The sequence below is a fragment of the Muntiacus reevesi genome, chromosome 6 (genome assembly GCF_963930625.1).
Source record: "Muntiacus reevesi chromosome 6, mMunRee1.1, whole genome shotgun sequence".
NCBI classification, from domain to species: Eukaryota; Metazoa; Chordata; class Mammalia; order Artiodactyla; family Cervidae; genus Muntiacus; species Muntiacus reevesi.
The window spans coordinates 72,259,598-72,277,624 of NC_089254.1; the positions used below are offsets into that span (position 1 = coordinate 72,259,598).

The following is an 18,027-nucleotide window of genomic DNA, read 5'->3' on the forward strand; positions in this document are numbered from 1 at the left end:
TGTGGACCAAACTTTCCTTTCTCAGTCACCTTTTCCTGCTTTCTTTGACCATTTCATAATTTCGTGGGGAACCAGAACTACTAACATAATCTGTTGGATCATAGATTATGTGGACTTGTGATTCATGCTGTTACTACGTACTTTTACTCAGACCCCAAACTTGGTAGTCATGGAAGCGCCTAGCCTTGCTAGGAGCCAAAAGTTACAAGAGCATATTCGGGAGTGAGGCAGAGCTCTAGCTAGAGGTCACTCTCTTCACTGCCTGCCTCAGAGGCCAGCGATCTGGCAGAGTCTTTGTCACGGCTGTGTCTCCTGTCTATATGGACAGAAGCACTGCTGGCGACCATGAGGTTTTTGAGGACACAGATCGAGAGTTGCAGGATCTGGCCAGACTGGAAGTGCAATGGGCTTCTTCCTTTGGTAGCACTAGCTCTTCTTAGTGGACCAGAGGAGGCGTCCCGGTGGCTTTTGTCTCAACTCCTTAGATACTCCTTTTGTGGAATCTGTGGAAATGAACTGGAAGGCTTGGCCCTAACAGCTCAGGAACAAAATTATCACTTTTTCCTCACTAGCCAATCCTCCACCACCTCTTTGCTATCACGTATACTGGCGTGGTGACGCTCAGAAAGGACATCGTGGTTGTTGTCCATCCCTTTATGACTCACCGCTTCTACTGCGGTCAGAACTGTACTCAGGAATGTGCATGGGCACATGAAAGAAAGATGCTTCCCCTAGGAGTCCTAGCTTGGGAAACGTTCTGGGAAAACTACTCTGCTCCACCTCAGGGAGCATCAGAGAAAAGGGCAAATCAAACAAAGGTCTTGGTGGTATGAAACTAAATCAGCTTGGGATGCTATCTGGAATGAACCCCTGGTGCATCTCTACCCCGTGTCGGTGGTAGAACCAGGAGGAAAGAGTAAAACACCTTCGTCGGTAAGGGACAGACTAAGTCCGACCAGGGAAGGAAAGCTTTGGTGGATAGTCTGTCTACACCCCCATCTAGAGCAGGGAAGGACGCTTCCAGTTGAAAAAAGCCACAGCTGTGAATGCCGCTTTTTTCTCTCTTACAGATGAGAGCTAGCAGTTCCAGAACCACTCCTTTAAAATGTATTTTTAAAAAGCTACGACAAATTTGATCTTCAGAGTTTAAAAAGACATGCCTGATCTTCTTCTGTGATACTGAATGGCCACAAAATCCTTTAGAAGACAGGGAATGCTGGCCTGTTGAAAGGTCTCTTAATTATGATACTACTTGACAACTAGACTGGATCTGTAGAAAACAAGAGAAATGGGTAGAAGTGCCATATGTGTTGCTCTTTATCTCTCTGCGAGACATGCCATACGTATGTCCTAAGGGTGCAGATTTGGGTGTGAAACCTTCAGCTCCCTCCTGTCCTCTTACTTTGCCCCTGTATCTGGGGCTCCCAACTGAATAGGCTGAGAGGCAGGGCACCATTTCAGGAGGGGTTTCCTCAGCCTCGGTAGAAATTCAAACCATACCAATTGTGGTCCAGACTATCTAGAGGATCCAGAAAAGTTCACAGAAGCCTTTATAGGGCTAACTTTGTGACCTTACTTGGAGAGATGTAATGTATTTCTTGGGACAGACGCTAACTCCTGACTTGAGAACTCAAGTTTTGGGGGAAGCTACTACTTTTGGAGATGAATGGATTGAACGTGAGACAGGGAAAATAAGGAACATGAAACAGCCCTCCTACCTACTGGGAGCCAAGCAGTTCCCATAACAGAGCTACTTTGCCGGATGTATTCTTGAAGGACTCAAGCAAGCGCACGCTAAGACTTTAGACTATGCTAAGTTGACTGACATAGAACAGGGAGAGAAGGAAACTCCTGATAAACTCCTATTAAATTCCTAGACAGACTACAGGAGACTCTCCGCAAGTTTACTGATGTTGATCCTAAAAGTACAGAGGGAGAAACAGTCTTAGAAGATAAATTTCTCTCTCAGTCAACTCCAGATATCTGCTATAAGTTACAAAAACAGACACTCGGGCCAAATCAGTCTTTAGAAAAACTGTTGTAGCTGGCTCAGACAGTATATTATGGTAGAGAATACGAGGAGGAAAATAGCAGGCAAAAAAGAACCAGGCAATAGACTGAAGCCCCAACAGTGGCTGCTAGACCTGTTCTGAAATAGCCTGAGGGAAAAACCCTCAGAGGGACCCAGGTGAAAAGGGAGGGGCATCTCAAGTGGGATTGCCATCAGGCATCTAAGCCACCCCCAGCTCCACGTCCAGTCTGCAAAGGACCATACTGGAGAAGAGACTGCCCTCCAAGGTGTAGGCCCCAGAGGTCAGGCTCTCAGGACAACAGGACCAAAGGTGCCCAGGGGTCCCCACACAAGCTCCCATCCTAATTATACCTGAGGAACCCCAGGTATCAATAATTGTGGAGGGTCAGTCAATTTTCTTTTGGACACTGGGGCGACTTTCTCTGTGCTCACTGAAGCTCCTGGCCCACTTTCCTCCTAATCCACTACCATAATGGGACTGTCTGGATGAGTCAAATATTATTTCAGTCATCCTTTAAGCTGCAACTAGGACTCTGTACTATTTTCTCGAGTTTCTTATTGTGCCAGAGTCTTCTTCACCCTTCTGGGGAGGGATATATTGAACAAGGTCCAGGCCTCTGTTTTCATAAATATGGAGCCTGCTCTTTCTCTCCCATTAATTGAACAAAATGCAAATCCTAGAGTGTGGGCTGATGGAAAAACTATGGGTCAAGAACAAAATGCTGTTCCTATCATTGTCAAGCTCAATGACCGTCATCTATTTTCACATCAAAAGCAGTACTCACTAAAGTCTGAGGTTAATGAATGGGCAAAATCTTACTGTACTGACTTCTCATGATGTAAGTGGGATCTTAAACTCTAAAGTTCAGAGTGACAATGGCTCTGTCTTTAAAGCTGCTGTAATTCAAGGGGTGTCAAAAGCTCTAGGAATAGAATATCACTTATACTGTTTCTGGAGACCCCAACCTTCAGAAAAAGTTGAAAAGGCTAATGACATTATTAAAAGACAGCCATGTAAGCTAACTCAAGAAACACAAGACAGTTGGTTTAAAGTTCTACCTGTAGCTTTAATGAGGGCTCAAACTGCCCCTAAGAAGAAGGGACTGACTCTATGACAGAATGTTTTTGCACACAGATATTGTCATAGATCCTAAAGCCTTAGAACTAACTATTTGACTCAGCTTTTCAGTTTTTCAACCTCATCATCAGTTGAAGGCTTCCCATGATGGGCTACTCCACTTCAAGGAAAGGACTTTCTTCAACTCTGCAAATACCTTCACCAACAACAACCGTATGTGATGCCTCTTCTTGATCTGATGACATCTAACAATCCTAAGATCGACTGGTATAACATATTGTACCTTAACTATGGACACAATGTGACTTTTAATTTTGATTAGGTTTTAACTTGGTTTAATGACTATTTTGCCTTACATCTGTAACTGTAAACTGGGGTTTGTCTCTAACCATCTAAAAGGTTTTAAGTTACAATAGGTTGTCCAGGTTCCTATGAGTGCCACAGCCTCCTCCAACTATTACTTGGGGCCCTGGATGAGAGACTACATGAGCGTTAGAAGAATATGTTGCCTCAACAATTTAGGGATCACGCCCCACAACAGCAGGAAGTAGTTATGGAATGAACACAATGCCCCTTTCCCTAGGCAACATAATTCTCCTAAAAGGAAAGGGGAGAATGAGAGGGTAACAGGCAGGAAAGCCAGGGGTCTCCAAACGGAGGAAATAGGCTACAAGTGTCAGACATTTTTTTATCTCTCCCTTAAGCAGCAGGAAGAAACAAACTTCAAGTGTCAGACTTTTTTCTCTTAAAATTCTGTGTTGCCATGACAACACCTGGTTCCACCAGAACTTAACTTTTCTGGAACCTTGAGCTAATCAATGCGTTTTTCTTATGGAAATGTTTTTCTTAATCTACATTAATAGATTTGTGTATTTGCTTTGTATTTGCAAAATCTATGTATTTGCTTTGGAATTTGCCTTTCTTCAAAATGGTTCCACCTAAGACTAACTTTTGGCTGACAACAGCTCAACAAACAAGTATTCATATCAATTGTTTTATGGCTGGGGGATGATACACCTGCGCCATCCTATCTCAAAAATGCATATTGTGGGAGAGGGGCCTGGTGAAACTCCGTCAGCCTTGAGGTGTCCCTCTTATCTGATTAATAGCTTTCTAACAGACTGAAAACATCTGGCTAAAGACTAGCAGGGGGGCACTCTCTGACCCTCTTCTGATGTCTATGTCAGAAGCTTTCTCTGTCCCTCTTTATACTTTAACAAAACTCTGCTATATCAAAAAAAATACAATAAGGTTACAAGTAAAATGAGGGGAAACACATAACAAGAGAGCTAGATTACCTATACTAATATCAGACAAAACAGACTACTGAGCAAAGCGCATTACTTAGGAAAAGGTCTTTTTCTTTTTTTTTAGAGGTTCAATATTTATTTAGAGTTTTTGTTTTAGCCTGGAAATATTTTGAACTGTAGTGTTGGAGAAGACTCCTGAGAGCCCCTTGGACTGCAAGGAGATCAAATCAGTCAATCCTAAAGGAAATCAGTCCTGAATATTCACTGGAAGGACTGATGCTGAAGCTAAAGTACCAATACTTTGGCCACCTGATGCAAAGAACTGACTCTTTATAAAGAAAAGACCCTGAAGCTGGGAAAGATTGAAGGCAGGAGAAGGGGACAACAGAAGATGAGATGATTGGATGGCATCACCAACTCAATGGACATGAAATTGAGCAAGTTCCGGGAACTGGTGATGGACAGGGAAGACTGGCATGCTGCAGTCCACGAGGTCACAAAGAGTTGGACATGACTGAACTGAACTGAAGATATATGAAAGGGTCTTTTTTGATAAGAGGGACAAAGGCTTCAATTTATCAAGAGGACATAAACATTTATGCATGTAATAACAGATCATCAAACTACACAAAACAAAAACGGATAGAACTTTAAGAAGTTAGAGAGAATGGTGTTGGAATCTCTATCTATAGGTATAGCTGGAGATTTCCAAGATCACTGTCTCTAAACTTGACAGCATGACTAGAGAGAAAATCAGTAAGGGTATAGAAGACCTGAAGGACACTGTCAGCAACCTGATTAAACTGACATTTATAAAACACCATCTAACAGCCACAGAACCTCTCCCTGGCTAATTCCTCCGAAATCTCCAGGTATTCCCTCTAGAGGCTAATGTCACTGACTTGAGTGCTGAGTCAGGCTATGGTCTGTTTTATCAATGCAGTGGCACTTCTATCACTGTTCTGAAATCATCTATGACTGACACATTTATTCCTTTATCAGCCTCTGGGCATTCAGAGCAGGGTTATGCTCCACTACATGAGTTCCCCATACAAGACCTGGTGTAAACCAGGTGCTCAATAAGCAGCTACTGGATGGAGCCAGGCAGGACACCAGGTGCAGAGAGAGGGCCGCCCCAGGCTGTCTGTGCACTTCCCAACACGGCGACAGGTCTGACTTCCCTTGAGTGGGGAACATTCCTGGACTCAGAGCCCAAGGTTCAGCACCAGTGTTTGATTCTGTGGGCATTTCCTTGGCACTGTGTTTCAGAACACAGCCATGATAAACCCAGAAGCACTGGCTTCACTGAGGGATGTTCTCAACCCAAGTCCCAGAGGTGACACCAGGGGCCAAGAAAACAGGATGAACAACACACATGGCATTTCATATGTGAAATAAGGGTCATGAACTGTGTCGCATGAACTTCCTATAATCCCAAGGACCAGGTTATTGTCCCACATGTGGAGAAAGGAGGCCTGGGAAGGGAAGTGACGGAGGAAGTGCAGCTGGCCTCAGCTCGGCCCAACGACCAAAAGCTTCATGTCTGAGCCAGCCCCAGCTCTGAGTGCTGAGAACAGCAGCTGCACAAATAGAAATTACCCTCAGAATAGGTATTCATTGTAGAGAAATTGTTTTATTATAATTGTCATCATGATTATCCACTGAATTCAAAAAAAAAAATCACTGGAGCAAAAGCATTCTGATAGTTACAGATTAAGAGGTTGAGAAGTCATCAGAAAGGAAAAGTCCATCTGTTTATTTACATTTATAGAACAAACTGGGTCTCAATAAATAATTAACCAATGAGTCTTTGGTCTGGCAGTTTTGCAATAGTTTGAGGCACTCTGATACCTGCATGACAGGCTTAAATATCCACAGGGCAAACGGGCAAAGTCTAAAAATTTTCTTGTTTTGTTGTGTTTACAGGAAAGTGAGGCGTTTCATGTTACACGTCCTTAGAAAAATATGTCAGTGTGTTCCGTACAGGCAAGCCTTCCCTCCATGACACAGAGGTTCTCTCTTGCACCAAACTGCCTGGAAAGTTCATTTCACGGTGAGGCTGGGTGTACAAGGGGTATCACTGAAGGAGAATCCCAGGAAAGGGTCAACCACCGGACTTAATAACACTTAAAGGGACACCAGAGATTTTCTCGGAGGTTCAGTGGTAGACCTCCCCTTCTAACACAGGGTGTGCACATTGAATCCCTGGTCCAGGAACTAAGATCCCACATGCTATGAAGTCAAAATACTAAAACATAAAATAGAAACAACACTGTAACAAATTCAGTGAAGGCTTTAAAAATGGTTCACATCAAAAAAAAAATCTTAATAAATAAAGGGACACCAATGCCTAGAATGGCCCTTGCCCACCCATTTGAGAGAAACTTCTCGCCCTGGAGGAGGGAGTCCCCAGTTGGGACAGCCAACAGCAAGGGCCTCAATCCCACTGAGAGTGAGATCCAGAACAAGCATCTAGTCAATGGAGTGGGAACCATCTCACACACCCCCAGGCCAATCTAGCTCTTCCTGGCTCATCCTAAGTCTGTTCTTCTCTAGCTCTGAGTGTCTATTCCTAACTGAAAGACCTTAAACCAGAGGGGTCAGCTGATGGCGGGGTAGACACATCTCAGAGACCAGCCAGTCTGGTCAGCCTGGAGAGCCAGCCAGAGCTGGACAAGACCAAGTTCAGCAGCACAGTCTACCACAGACAGGCTGTCCTCCATTACCTGGCAAGGCTTTGGCAAGCTGCAGTGGCCAGATGGCCTTTCCAGGAACGGTATGCACTGCTCTCTTCCCCTGACATCTGCACTGACCCAGGGCCAGCCCAGAGGACCTACCTCCCGGCCCCCTCACAGTTTCTGGTTAGGCTCTGCCGCTGGAAGCACCAGGCAGGAGCTGGGAGGGAGGGAGCAGAGTGTGATGAGGTCCCTCCCAGCATGGTCACTGCAGGCTGACCGTGTCCCTTGGACAAAGGTGGTGAGTCCTTTCTGGTGGCCCGCCTTGTCCTGGTTCCGGGGACCACTCCTGCACCCCCAAGGTCTGGGATGCGGACCCTCCACTCTGCAATCCTGGTCGCTGCACCCCTCTAGGGTTGCCCTCCCCTGACCCACCTTTCAGATGGTCCAGTGCCATCAGCTCTCTTGACCTTGTCAGTCAGAAATGTGCCCTCTGCCCTCTGCCCAGAATGAGTGATATGTGCCTGAGACCACGCCCACCACCATCTTAGCCCCTTTTCCAATGGCCAACCCTGCCCAGGCTCCACCCAGCCACTTCAGAAGTGCCCTTCTGGTGGCCCCCGTGATGGTGGTGTCTCCCCTCAGGGTGCCTCCCCAGGCCCCCCCGCTCCATCGCACTCCACCACCAGGCCACCTTCCAGAGTCGGGGATGGGACCCTGCCACCCCACCCCCATGAGGTCTCTGTGAAGGTCCCCCTCCTGCCACATGCCTTGTCTCCTTTCCTCAACACCGGCCCCTCCCACCCTCCCACGACCAACTCTCAAGCATCCAAGAGGCCCAGAGAAGGCCCGGCACTTCCGGAAGCCTGGCTGGGTATCACGTGGGCATGCCTGGGGAGCAGCGGCCAGGCTTTGGCACTCATGAAGGCAGTAGCTGGAGCCCCTCGAGGAGAAGGACGAGCCAGAATCGGGTGCACCACTTGCATGCCCTCACCACCACCACCCCTGCCACGCTGCCTAGCAACTGGTGCCAATTCTGTACAGACAGCCCACCTGGGAATCTCTGCCCGTGGAGAGGGAATGCAGGGTTCAGATCTCAGCAGCTCCCTGCCCACCTGGAATCCAGAAGCCAGGTGTGGAGTGAAGACAGGGCTGGGCCACAGCCCCTTGGAATCAGAATCAGGGGTTCTCTCCCTCCAAGGCCTGGTTCAGGGCCCCCACTGGCCGCACACAGGGAGTTAGTCTGTCCAGAACAGGCACTGACTTAAAAGTACAAACAGACTGCAGAGTGGAAGAAGCAGGCTAATCCACGGGGATAGAAAGCAGACAGTGGCTCAGGGCTGGGAGTGGTTAGAAATGGGGAGTGACTGCTGATGGTTACAGGGGTCCCTTGGGGGACACAAAACTGTACTAAAATTGACTGTGGTGATGGCTGCACAGCTGTGTGAATATACTGAAAACTACTGAATTGTACACTTTGTATAGTGGGTGAATCTTGTGGGAAGTGAATTATATCTCAGTAAAGCTGCTACATAAAAAGGAATAGATAAGCCAAGTTTTTCACTTAGTTATCTATGTGTGCAGAGATATACATACATACAGAATATATGTGCACACACACATTTTCTTTTTTTGTTTGCCCCAAGTAATGGATTAATTCCTCATGATCTTGAATATACAACCTGCCCTGATGTGCAGACAGAAACCTGCTTAACTAGCATCTTATCTTTTCCAGGTTAACTAAAGGGTAAACAACAGTTTTCATCAGAGAGATCACCACCTTCTGCCCCCATCACAGACAGCCTACCCCTCCGTCCCCAACCCCTCCTTCCCATAGTGAGAAACTCAGCAGCGGCTGTCCTAAGGAAGTCCACTGAAACTTACAGCCTGTCAGATGTCGGGAGCAGGGTGTCTGCACCTACTATGTGCCAGGGCCCCAGCCAAGCCCCCTGGGAAGGAAACTGTAATTATTCCTCAGTGCAATGGCTAATTGTATGTGTCAACTTGATGGGCCACAGAGCACCCAGATAGCTGGTGAGCATCATTTCTGGGTGTGTCTGTGTAAGGACACATAGGAGAGATTAGCTCTGAGAGGCTGGACTGTGGGAAGATGTCCTCCACTCCAGCCAAGGGGGTGGGCATCATCCAATCCTTCTGAATAGAAGGAAAAGGCAGAGAAGGGGCAGCTCCACTCTTGGCCTGAGCTGGGCGTCTATCTTCACCACTCTCAGACACCAGCGCTCCTATTCTCTCATAGCAAGTGCTAATGGACAGGGAGGTCTGGCGTGCTGCAGTTCATGGGGTTGCAAAGAGTCGGACACGACTGAGTGACTGAACTAAACTGAACTGAAGTGGCACTTGGTGTCCAGGACTTCTCAGCCTCCATAACTCACAGGCTAGTCCCTGGAATAAAAGTCCTCTCTGCAGAACCCGACCAACACACTCCCACACAGGATTAGAGTCATCACCCGACTGGACTGAGGACCAGGGAAGAGAGTCACATAGACACCAAGGTGGGTTGTGGGGGTTGGGATGAAGACCACCTAACTCCAGGCCCATCAGACACAGCTGACCAGGGCTTCAGTCACTGACCACCCACCTCCTGCCTATTCTACCAGAGGACGTGGACAGGAGTCATACATCTTCCTGAAGAAAAGATATGGGCAGGCAGCAGAGGAGGAGCCTGGGCCCCCAGAAGGCATGTCTGAGCCTGTCCCACTGCACAGAACATGGGGCGACAGCAGGGTGTACCCAGCCACCTGGGCGCCCACAGCCTCCTGTCTGTGGCCCTCTGGGCTGCACCTGTCTGGGGTCCAGTGACGGACGCCCCTGTGCTGCAGCTCTGGGCTGGACCCCTGGCTACACTCTGGTTCCTGGTATGCAGACGCTCCCACCCACCTCAGACCTGCCGGGACCCCTGGACTTTCCGGCTCTGGCCCTGGGCATGTTAATCCATATCTGATCCCCATCTGTGATCCCACCTCCTGGGCAGGGTTGCCATGGGGACTGAACAGAGCGAATTCCCTCAGAGAGCCAAGGGCTGCTTCTTCATGTGTATGTGTCAGAATGACAAGGCCCTCCTGCAGCCTCTGTTCTACCGTACACGTGTCTCCCCACTTTCAGTCGAGGAAACAAAGGAAGCAATCTGTCCAGGGCCACCGATGGAGTCTGAACCCTGGACCCAAAAGTCAGAAGGCCTCGGTTCCCAGGGCCAGGGACACAGAGAGGCGGGTGACAAGGACACATGGAGAGGGTGACAGAGGACCCAAGCAGGCAATGAGGGGGACGCAGAGACACCACACCACACGTGACCTGGGCTGAGCTCTGCACCCAGCACTGGCCCCCGGCGGGCGAGCAGGGAGAACTCTGGGGGTCACCACCTGCCACCAGGCCTCAGGGCCGAGGACAGCCCCCAGGTCTGCCACCCCTCCACCTCCCTCAGGCCTCTCGTGTCAGAATTCCCCCGTGTGCACTGTAAAAATATGGGTTCCTGGCCCCCCGAGCAGACCTACTCAATCTGGAATAGGCCATGTGAGATGTGACAACCTCAGGGGTTTCCCAGGACCCTGATGAGACCCGCTGTCATGTCTAGCCTACCGAGGCTGGGTCCCTCTGCCAGAATGCCTGTGGGGACAGGAAGCTCACGGTCAGCAAAGCAGCCAACCTCTGACCATCAGACAGGGTTCATCAGACTGTCCCCCTCCTGCCTTCCTGCCATCTTGCTCCTTGGCCCCACCACAGCCTCCTCCACCCAACAGTGATGCCCACATGGCCACTGGCGTCCAGCCAGGAGCCCCCACCTGAAACTCCTTCCAAGGGATCCCCTGATCACCAGCCCCCCCCAAAAGGAAGCAGAGGGTCTCCTCTTGCCTGGGCCGCCCAGAGGTAGTCCAGCCGCAGCTTGACATCCACCTGCCGGGCGTGCAGGGCCAGCGTGCACGAGAATAGCAGGATGGCCACGATCGGCTCGAAGCTGCGCCCTGAGACAGCACCGGCCCTAGGGGAAGAGAAGGAAGGAAGCCAATGTCAGTGCCAAGTACACGAGGCCCATCCCCAAGAGGCCCTCAGATGCGACACCCCCAGGGATGCCCGGGAACCTCGTCCACAGAGAAACCCAGGAACTCATTAGCATGTGGGCCCAGGTGAAGACCGGGAGCAGCCCCAGCTCAAAGAGCTTCTAGTCAGCAGATTGGAACACAGAGCCCCAGGCAGACACTGGCAACGCCCGGCCGGCGGCTCTGGCGGGAGCAGCGTACCTACCCCATGGCCTTCGTGTACCCGCTGAGCTCCAGGACGAGGATGTAGGAGGTGGTGAGCACGGCGAGCAGGATCATTTTTGGCAAGGAGGAGACCCGCAGGAATATGGCCAGCGGGAGGGTGCCCACGAGGCCGCACAGCAGGGCGTGGGGCGCAGACTCGCAGGGCGGGGCAGGCAGCACTGGATCCCCGCCCCCGGAAGACAGGACCACCAGGGACCCGTTGGGACTGGAGCTCCAGGCCCAAGGCAGGCAGCCCACCTGGCGGAGGAGGGAGGGAGCAGGAGCGTGGGAGGGGATCCACTCAGGACACAGCATGTACCCTCCTCCCAGCCCGCCATGGCCTCTGGTTCCAACCCACTCCTCTGGTGCCAACAGTCAGGTTTCGGACACTCCTGCCTCCTCATGGCCCATCTGGGCTCCTCACTACTAGACGGGGAGCCCCAGGATCAGGGCCGGGGGGACACAAGGCCCCTACCATCCTCCCAAACCACTCAACTCCACTCTGTTCCTCCCCACACCACCTCCTTCCTGTTTCTCTGCCTCAGCTTCGTCCTCTGCACACAACAAAGGGCAGAGTCCCCAGTTACCAGGAGGACATCACATTTCCTCCACTGGGAGATATTCCCTTTCCCCCACTTCCTTGGGCACCCCCAGGCTGATCTCTGACCCCCCCTTGTTTCCCTCTACAGCCCAGGGACAGGACCTCCAGGGTGGTCCCTTGCAGGGGCGCCCTCATCCCTGCACCCAGCAGAGACACTCACCACACAGCCTTGGGCCACAGAGTAGATTAAGACCACGATGAAGATGCACAAGACGGTGCGGATTTGGATGGTCAGGCACCCTGGAAAACACTGAACAACGAAACACTATTTTAAAAACTGCTTCTTATCACAAAGCCAATCAGGTCGACAGTAAATAAATCATGATACAGAATGTCCGCACCCATCTGTATGTGGCTAGATTCTCACCCACCGTTCATCTTCCACACACATTTCTTGACTGCTTTCATATTATTAATCTCCCAGGTGAAAACGCTGCCCAAACTAAAAAATGAAAACTGACATCTTTAAATTTAAAAGGGTCACACCTCCCACCACTCTGTGACACGGACTGGCACTGAAATTCATCGAAGAGATTACGTTGACATTTTCATGATATTGCATCCCTCTATCTCAGAAATGGTAAAGACTTCCCATTTATTTGTGGCTTCCTTTATAGACTTTAACTTTTATCATTTTCTTCACACAGGCTTTATCTTGTCCAGTTATTATGTTTTAAGTCTATTTAAACATTGTGCAATATTCAACAAATGACTTCACAGATGGAAGTTCTTTTTAGACTCACACTTCTGAAATTACAAATGAAAACAAAAACAGAGACCACAGCGACCTTACAGAAAACACTGACCAGTCAGGGAGCCTGGGGCCATCTAGAGAGTTATCCCCCTAACTCTCCCTGCTCTGAAGTCAGAGACGTTACCATCCCTGCCCTACAGGTGGGAAAAAATGCAGCCCAGACACCACCAGCCAACTTCACTCACTCTACAGCCCAGCACAGAGAGTGGGCGCTCCGGCTCACACAGTGGTGGGTATGGATCTGGGTCCCAGTTCTAGGCTCCTACATGGTTGTATTTTCCTTGAAACACGGGTCTCCTCTGAGCTTCTCAGAAAGACAAGCTGTTCTGTGGTGGCACCAGCCCTGCTTGTTTACTGACTTGCATCATACCCTCCCTGTCTGCTCTCCCACAGAGCCCTGGGCGTGACCACAGATGCGCCAGGGGATTCAAGCCCTCAGCCCCGTGAAGCACGGGCCGCTCACGCTTTCACTCAGCAAACCCTGAGATGCTCCTTCTGGTCCAGGGGACTTCAGAGGCCCCCGGGGCACCACCCGGAGTGAGGCCTGGCCCCAGCGCTGCAAGAGGCAGGGACAGGACCAGAGTCTCTCGGAAGGCGAGGAGAAGAGGGCCACTGGCCACGGATGGGCAAGCCCTGCCCAGGGTGTGTCCCCCTCTGAGCAAGCTGGGTGGACGTGGACACACAGCAGGACTACCGGGCCTCTAGGCCACCCTAAGGAAGGGCAGCTTTGGGGAAGTGAGAAGACCCAGAGAAAACTGGTCTCCGGTAGCAGAATGGGATTACTGGATAAAACCAGCCTTGGGCCCACCCTCCTCCCCTCTCTCTCTCCCTCTGGTTTTTCCCAAATATGTGGGCCAATAAATTCCCTTTATCATTTAAGGCCATTTGAGCCCCTGGATCACACAACGGTGAACAGCTGTGACTGCCAGCCTCAGGGTACCGAGACTCTTCATTCGATACTAAATGCCTGATTCTATGACTGTGTTTGATTAAACACACGAGAGTTAAAATACCTCTCTAGTAATGACAATCACAGGGACCCAAGTAGAGCTTGGACTTGTTTGCTGGGAGCAACGAGAGGAGTAGGAGCACATACACACAGGATAAGAAGGGCCGTCTGTTCATCTTAATACTAATAGCCTCCTTCACAGTTAATTTGGTCAACTTATCAGTTCTTTTTCATGAGCAAATATATATATATATATATATACACACACACATACAGATCAATACAATTTATATATATATGTATATATATATAGATAGATACACATATAAATATATACACACAGACCTAACAACAGCATGAAAAATAGTCTGTCATGATACAGAAAAAAGGTAGTTGAACTGACATGAACAATGAAAACTTCCCGCCAGAACATGATCCACAGTTAGTCCCTAGTGACGGGGGCACCAACTGTGTGGGTGAAGGTCCCAGATGGCCTCAGCTGCCCTCGGCCAGAAGCCCTGGCTGTTGCCACTTCTATGTCACAGTTGACTTGAGGTGTTTTGGTGATATTTGGCTACAATGGACCATCCCACCTGCGTCTCCCCATCTCCGCACGAGCTGGCCTCCGCAGGAAGGCTAGTTCCCACCCCCACGGCCCACCAGTCAGAGCCTGCGGTCCGGCCCCTCCCTGTCACCCAGAACCCCAGAGTCCTCTACACAAGCCTGGCAGTAAACTTAGAGCCCAGCGCAGGGCCTGCAGAGCAGATGTGGGGTCAGTGGCTCTTACCCACAGGCGAGGGCAAGGATGGGCAGGGGGGATGGAAAGACAGGGGCTGGTGGAGTCAGGGCCACCTCTGCCAGGAGAACTGTTGGTCCACCAGAAACAGATTTCAAATACTGGGGACAAATGGAACAGGCCATAGAAATTAACATCCACTTACTTTCACTTGAAATTAGGTGAATAAAGCAATCTTATTTGACGTGGGAAATTTCACCGAACCAGACGCCTCCATCTATGAAATCAAGGAGCTGGAAATGTGGTTTGAGTAAGTAGAATTTTTTTCCTAACTCAAGAAGTTACCTATGAATAATAAAGAATTTAAATAAAACTGATTCAATCTTCTCCCAAAGTAGCTGTTTTCGACAACTGTGGGAAAATAACCCTGGGTCTGGCAAAGGTGACAAGTGGGAGTCTGGTGGGGACATGGGATGTTTGATGATGAAGGCTGAGGACATGAGAAAGGCGTGTGGGACAAGACAGAGTCCTCTCCCAGCAGCCTCATGTGACACAGGACCACAGGCTCAATCCGTAGATGAAGCATCCTCGACAGAATGGATGCCCCAGTCACGGACATGAACACACAACAAGCCGCGGGACTCTCCACCCACACAGAACAGTGTCACACCACGTGTTCATTTATTCCGTCACTGTCAACCACCACCCTTGTCCATGGGGCACGCTGCTGAAACTCCACAAACAGCACCTGGCATGTGACAGGCTTAATATGTTCCTGCCAAACAGACAACTCTTTTCACCTGCCAGGGAGGCGAGGGGACAAACTGCCTCCACTGCTCCTACCTGTCCTGCCAAGAGGGCAGCCAGAGGCCATCACTTGCCTGTCCGGGTGATGTGTAGGTGTAAGACACACACAGACTTATACCTGGACCAGGTAACATGCAGGTACAGAACACACGCACATATGGACCTGGACCTAGTAATGGGCAGGTACAGAACACATGCACACATGTACCTGGACCCAGGTGATGTGTAGGTACAAGACATACACAGACTTATACCTGGATCAGGTAACATGCAGGTACAGGACACACACACACATGTACCTGGACCCAGGTGATGTGTAGGTACAAGACATACACAGACTTATACCTGGACCAGATAACATGCAGGTATAGGACACACACACACATGTAACTGGACCAGGCAATGTGAAGGTACAGAACACACACACATGTACCTGGACCCGGGTGATGTGTAGGTACAAGACACACACAGACTTATACCTGGATCAGGTAACATGCAGGTACAGGACACACACACACATGTAACTGGACCAGGCAATGTGAAGGTACAGAACACGCACACACGTACCTGGACCCGGGTGATGTGTAGGTACAGGACACAGGCCACCAGGAAGCAGATGCAGAACACCAGCAGGAGCAGGACGGCCACACTCCTACGACAGAAGACATACGGTCACTGCAGGTTGGGCCCGGTGACATGTGCCTGAGAGATGCCATCTTTCCTCCCCTCCCCCAGCAGGTTCCAGCCCCCAGGAAGACACACTGGTGTCTGGGGACTTGCCCATGCCGGTCCTCTTCTAGGAGACAGGCTCTTCCTGTCCACCCCAACTTCTAAATGCCCCCCTCCAGGGTCTCTCTAGCCCTAGGAATGCTCGAGAGATGCCCTCCGCGTGCAGGAAGGGCTAGGGTTGCACAGACTTGGCTGCTGGGCACCGCCCTCTTCCTGGGCTTCATCTGGGAAGGGTTCTTAAGAAAGCTGAATCCCCTAATAGGCCATCCAGGTGGCCACTGTGTGTCCACAGGGTCTTGGGGTGGGGGCTGGCTTCCAGTGTCTTCTGGAAACTCACAGGAGAATTGCTCCACTCAGGAGGTTTATTAAGAAAGTGGCACATCTAGAAGAAGAGCAGGTTCTTTCTTGCCAAGAAACCAAAATTGTCACTCACTTTGATTTAGGATGATTCAATGTTATTAAAATAGTATGTTTTTTTCTTTCCAGGGGCTACTTGTCCTCATTTAAATGTTTCTGAAAATGACAAGCACCCAGAAGCCAGGGTGCCCCATTGGCGGTCCTGTGTGTGATCTCCCGCAGTCAGGGCCTTGAAGTCAAGAGTGCGTGTGCTGTGGACAGAGTACTCTGAAAATATGTGGTGTCTGAGGACTGAGCACATTCAAAAATTGGCGGTCCTGTGTGTGATCTCCTGCAGTCGGGGCCTTGAAGTCAAGAGTGCATGTGCTGTGGACAGAGTACTCTGAAAATATGTGGTGTCTGAGGACTGAGCACATTCAAAATAACAACTGAGAGGGAGCAGTCCCATGCATTTGCCATCAGGCATGCTTAGCTAGGTCCTCCAGGTAACAGAGAACTGGCATGTGGCTCAGGCGGTCTCCAAAAGCTGGGACTCCATGGGAGAGTGACCGCAGGAGTTGAACCTGAACCTGAAAACAAAGGGGTTCCTGGTAACCTCCTATGATTGATGGACCCAGAATGGCACTTACTGCGGGATTATTAGAAGGTAGACAAGGCCGAATAAGGCAGCCAGAATGAGAGCCAGAACCACAGCGCTGGTGAAATACTCGTCCTGAAGCTGGTGGTACTAGAAGACACAGAAATAGACCATCAGTTGCCAGCTTCCAGGAGACGCCAAGGGCTTCCCAAGGGCACCAAGGAGGCCTAGGACCACCACAGCGAGAGGAGCTGCACCCACATCCCCAGGACGTCCCGGGGCCTCTGACTCCCAGCCACCCTGAGCCCCCCAGCACTCACCTTTCGCTCTCGCTCAGCCTGCTTGTACTTCAGGGTGAAGAAGTTCAGGTCTGCCATCTCCAGCTCCATCTGGCGGGCTTCCAGGAGGCGGCCGATGTACCTGTTGACACGTGTCCCGGGGGTGGCTTGGACAACGTTTGTAGAGAAAGACGAGCGGTTTCTGAGTTTTTCCGAGGCTGTTCTCAATGCCCTCCGCTGACCATTATAGAAAGAAAGGCAGGGATATGGTCAGATTCTCCACTTAGCAAAGAAAAGAGCTCTTACGCTCCATCCTCCCAGGTCCTCGTTGAGGTCCTGGCAGAGTCTGGGGCGGGGGCTGGTTTGGGGGTCTGAGATGCATTCCTGGCTCCTCCACCTGCTAGTGAGGAGATCCCAGGTGAGTTATCACATCCTTGGTGTTGGGCTTTCTGTGTTTGTAAGTGGGGTCACATGGCGGTTGTGTAGTGGCACCATGTGGAGGGTTATGGGACCCCCATGTGTGCAGTGGATAGAGTCCAGCAGAGAGCAATGAAACTTGTTCTTTGAAAATATCAATCAAATCAACAGATCGTGAGCAAGCATGACAAAGAAAAAGAGAAAAATATATAAACAAATTCAGGAAAGAAGTAAATTCACTATAGACACTGCAGACATCAAGAGGATAATGAGGAAATATTATGAACAATAGTTCACATAAAAATTTGACAACTCAGTGACTTTTCTGATGGTCCAGTGGTTAAGACTCTGTGCTTCCACTTCAGGGGGCACAAGCTCAACCCCAGGCTGGGAAACTAAGATCCAAGTACAGCCAAAAGATGCCACGTACAGCCAAAAAAATTTAAGAAAAAAAATAATTTTTTTTATTTTTTTTCAGTGGGTTTTGTCATACATTGATATGAATCAGCCATAGAGTTACACGTATTC

The 18,027-nt window shown here is 49.8% G+C and overlaps 1 protein-coding gene across 1 annotated transcript in view; it reads right to left on the minus strand.

Annotated features, from left to right (window-relative positions):
* The window catches only part of ADCY1 (adenylate cyclase 1), a 98,079-nt gene that overhangs the window by 16,483 nt on the left and 63,569 nt on the right, over window positions 1–18,027 (minus strand). Inside the window, exons 9-14 of the mRNA XM_065939234.1 lie at window positions 17,125–17,319; window positions 16,857–16,954; window positions 15,709–15,793; window positions 12,056–12,145; window positions 11,296–11,552; window positions 10,906–11,032 (exon numbers count right to left, since the gene is read on the minus strand). Coding sequence (XP_065795306.1) covers window positions 10,906–11,032; window positions 11,296–11,552; window positions 12,056–12,145; window positions 15,709–15,793; window positions 16,857–16,954; window positions 17,125–17,319 — 852 coding nt within the window. The remainder of the gene's footprint in view (window positions 1–10,905; window positions 11,033–11,295; window positions 11,553–12,055; window positions 12,146–15,708; window positions 15,794–16,856; window positions 16,955–17,124; window positions 17,320–18,027) is intronic.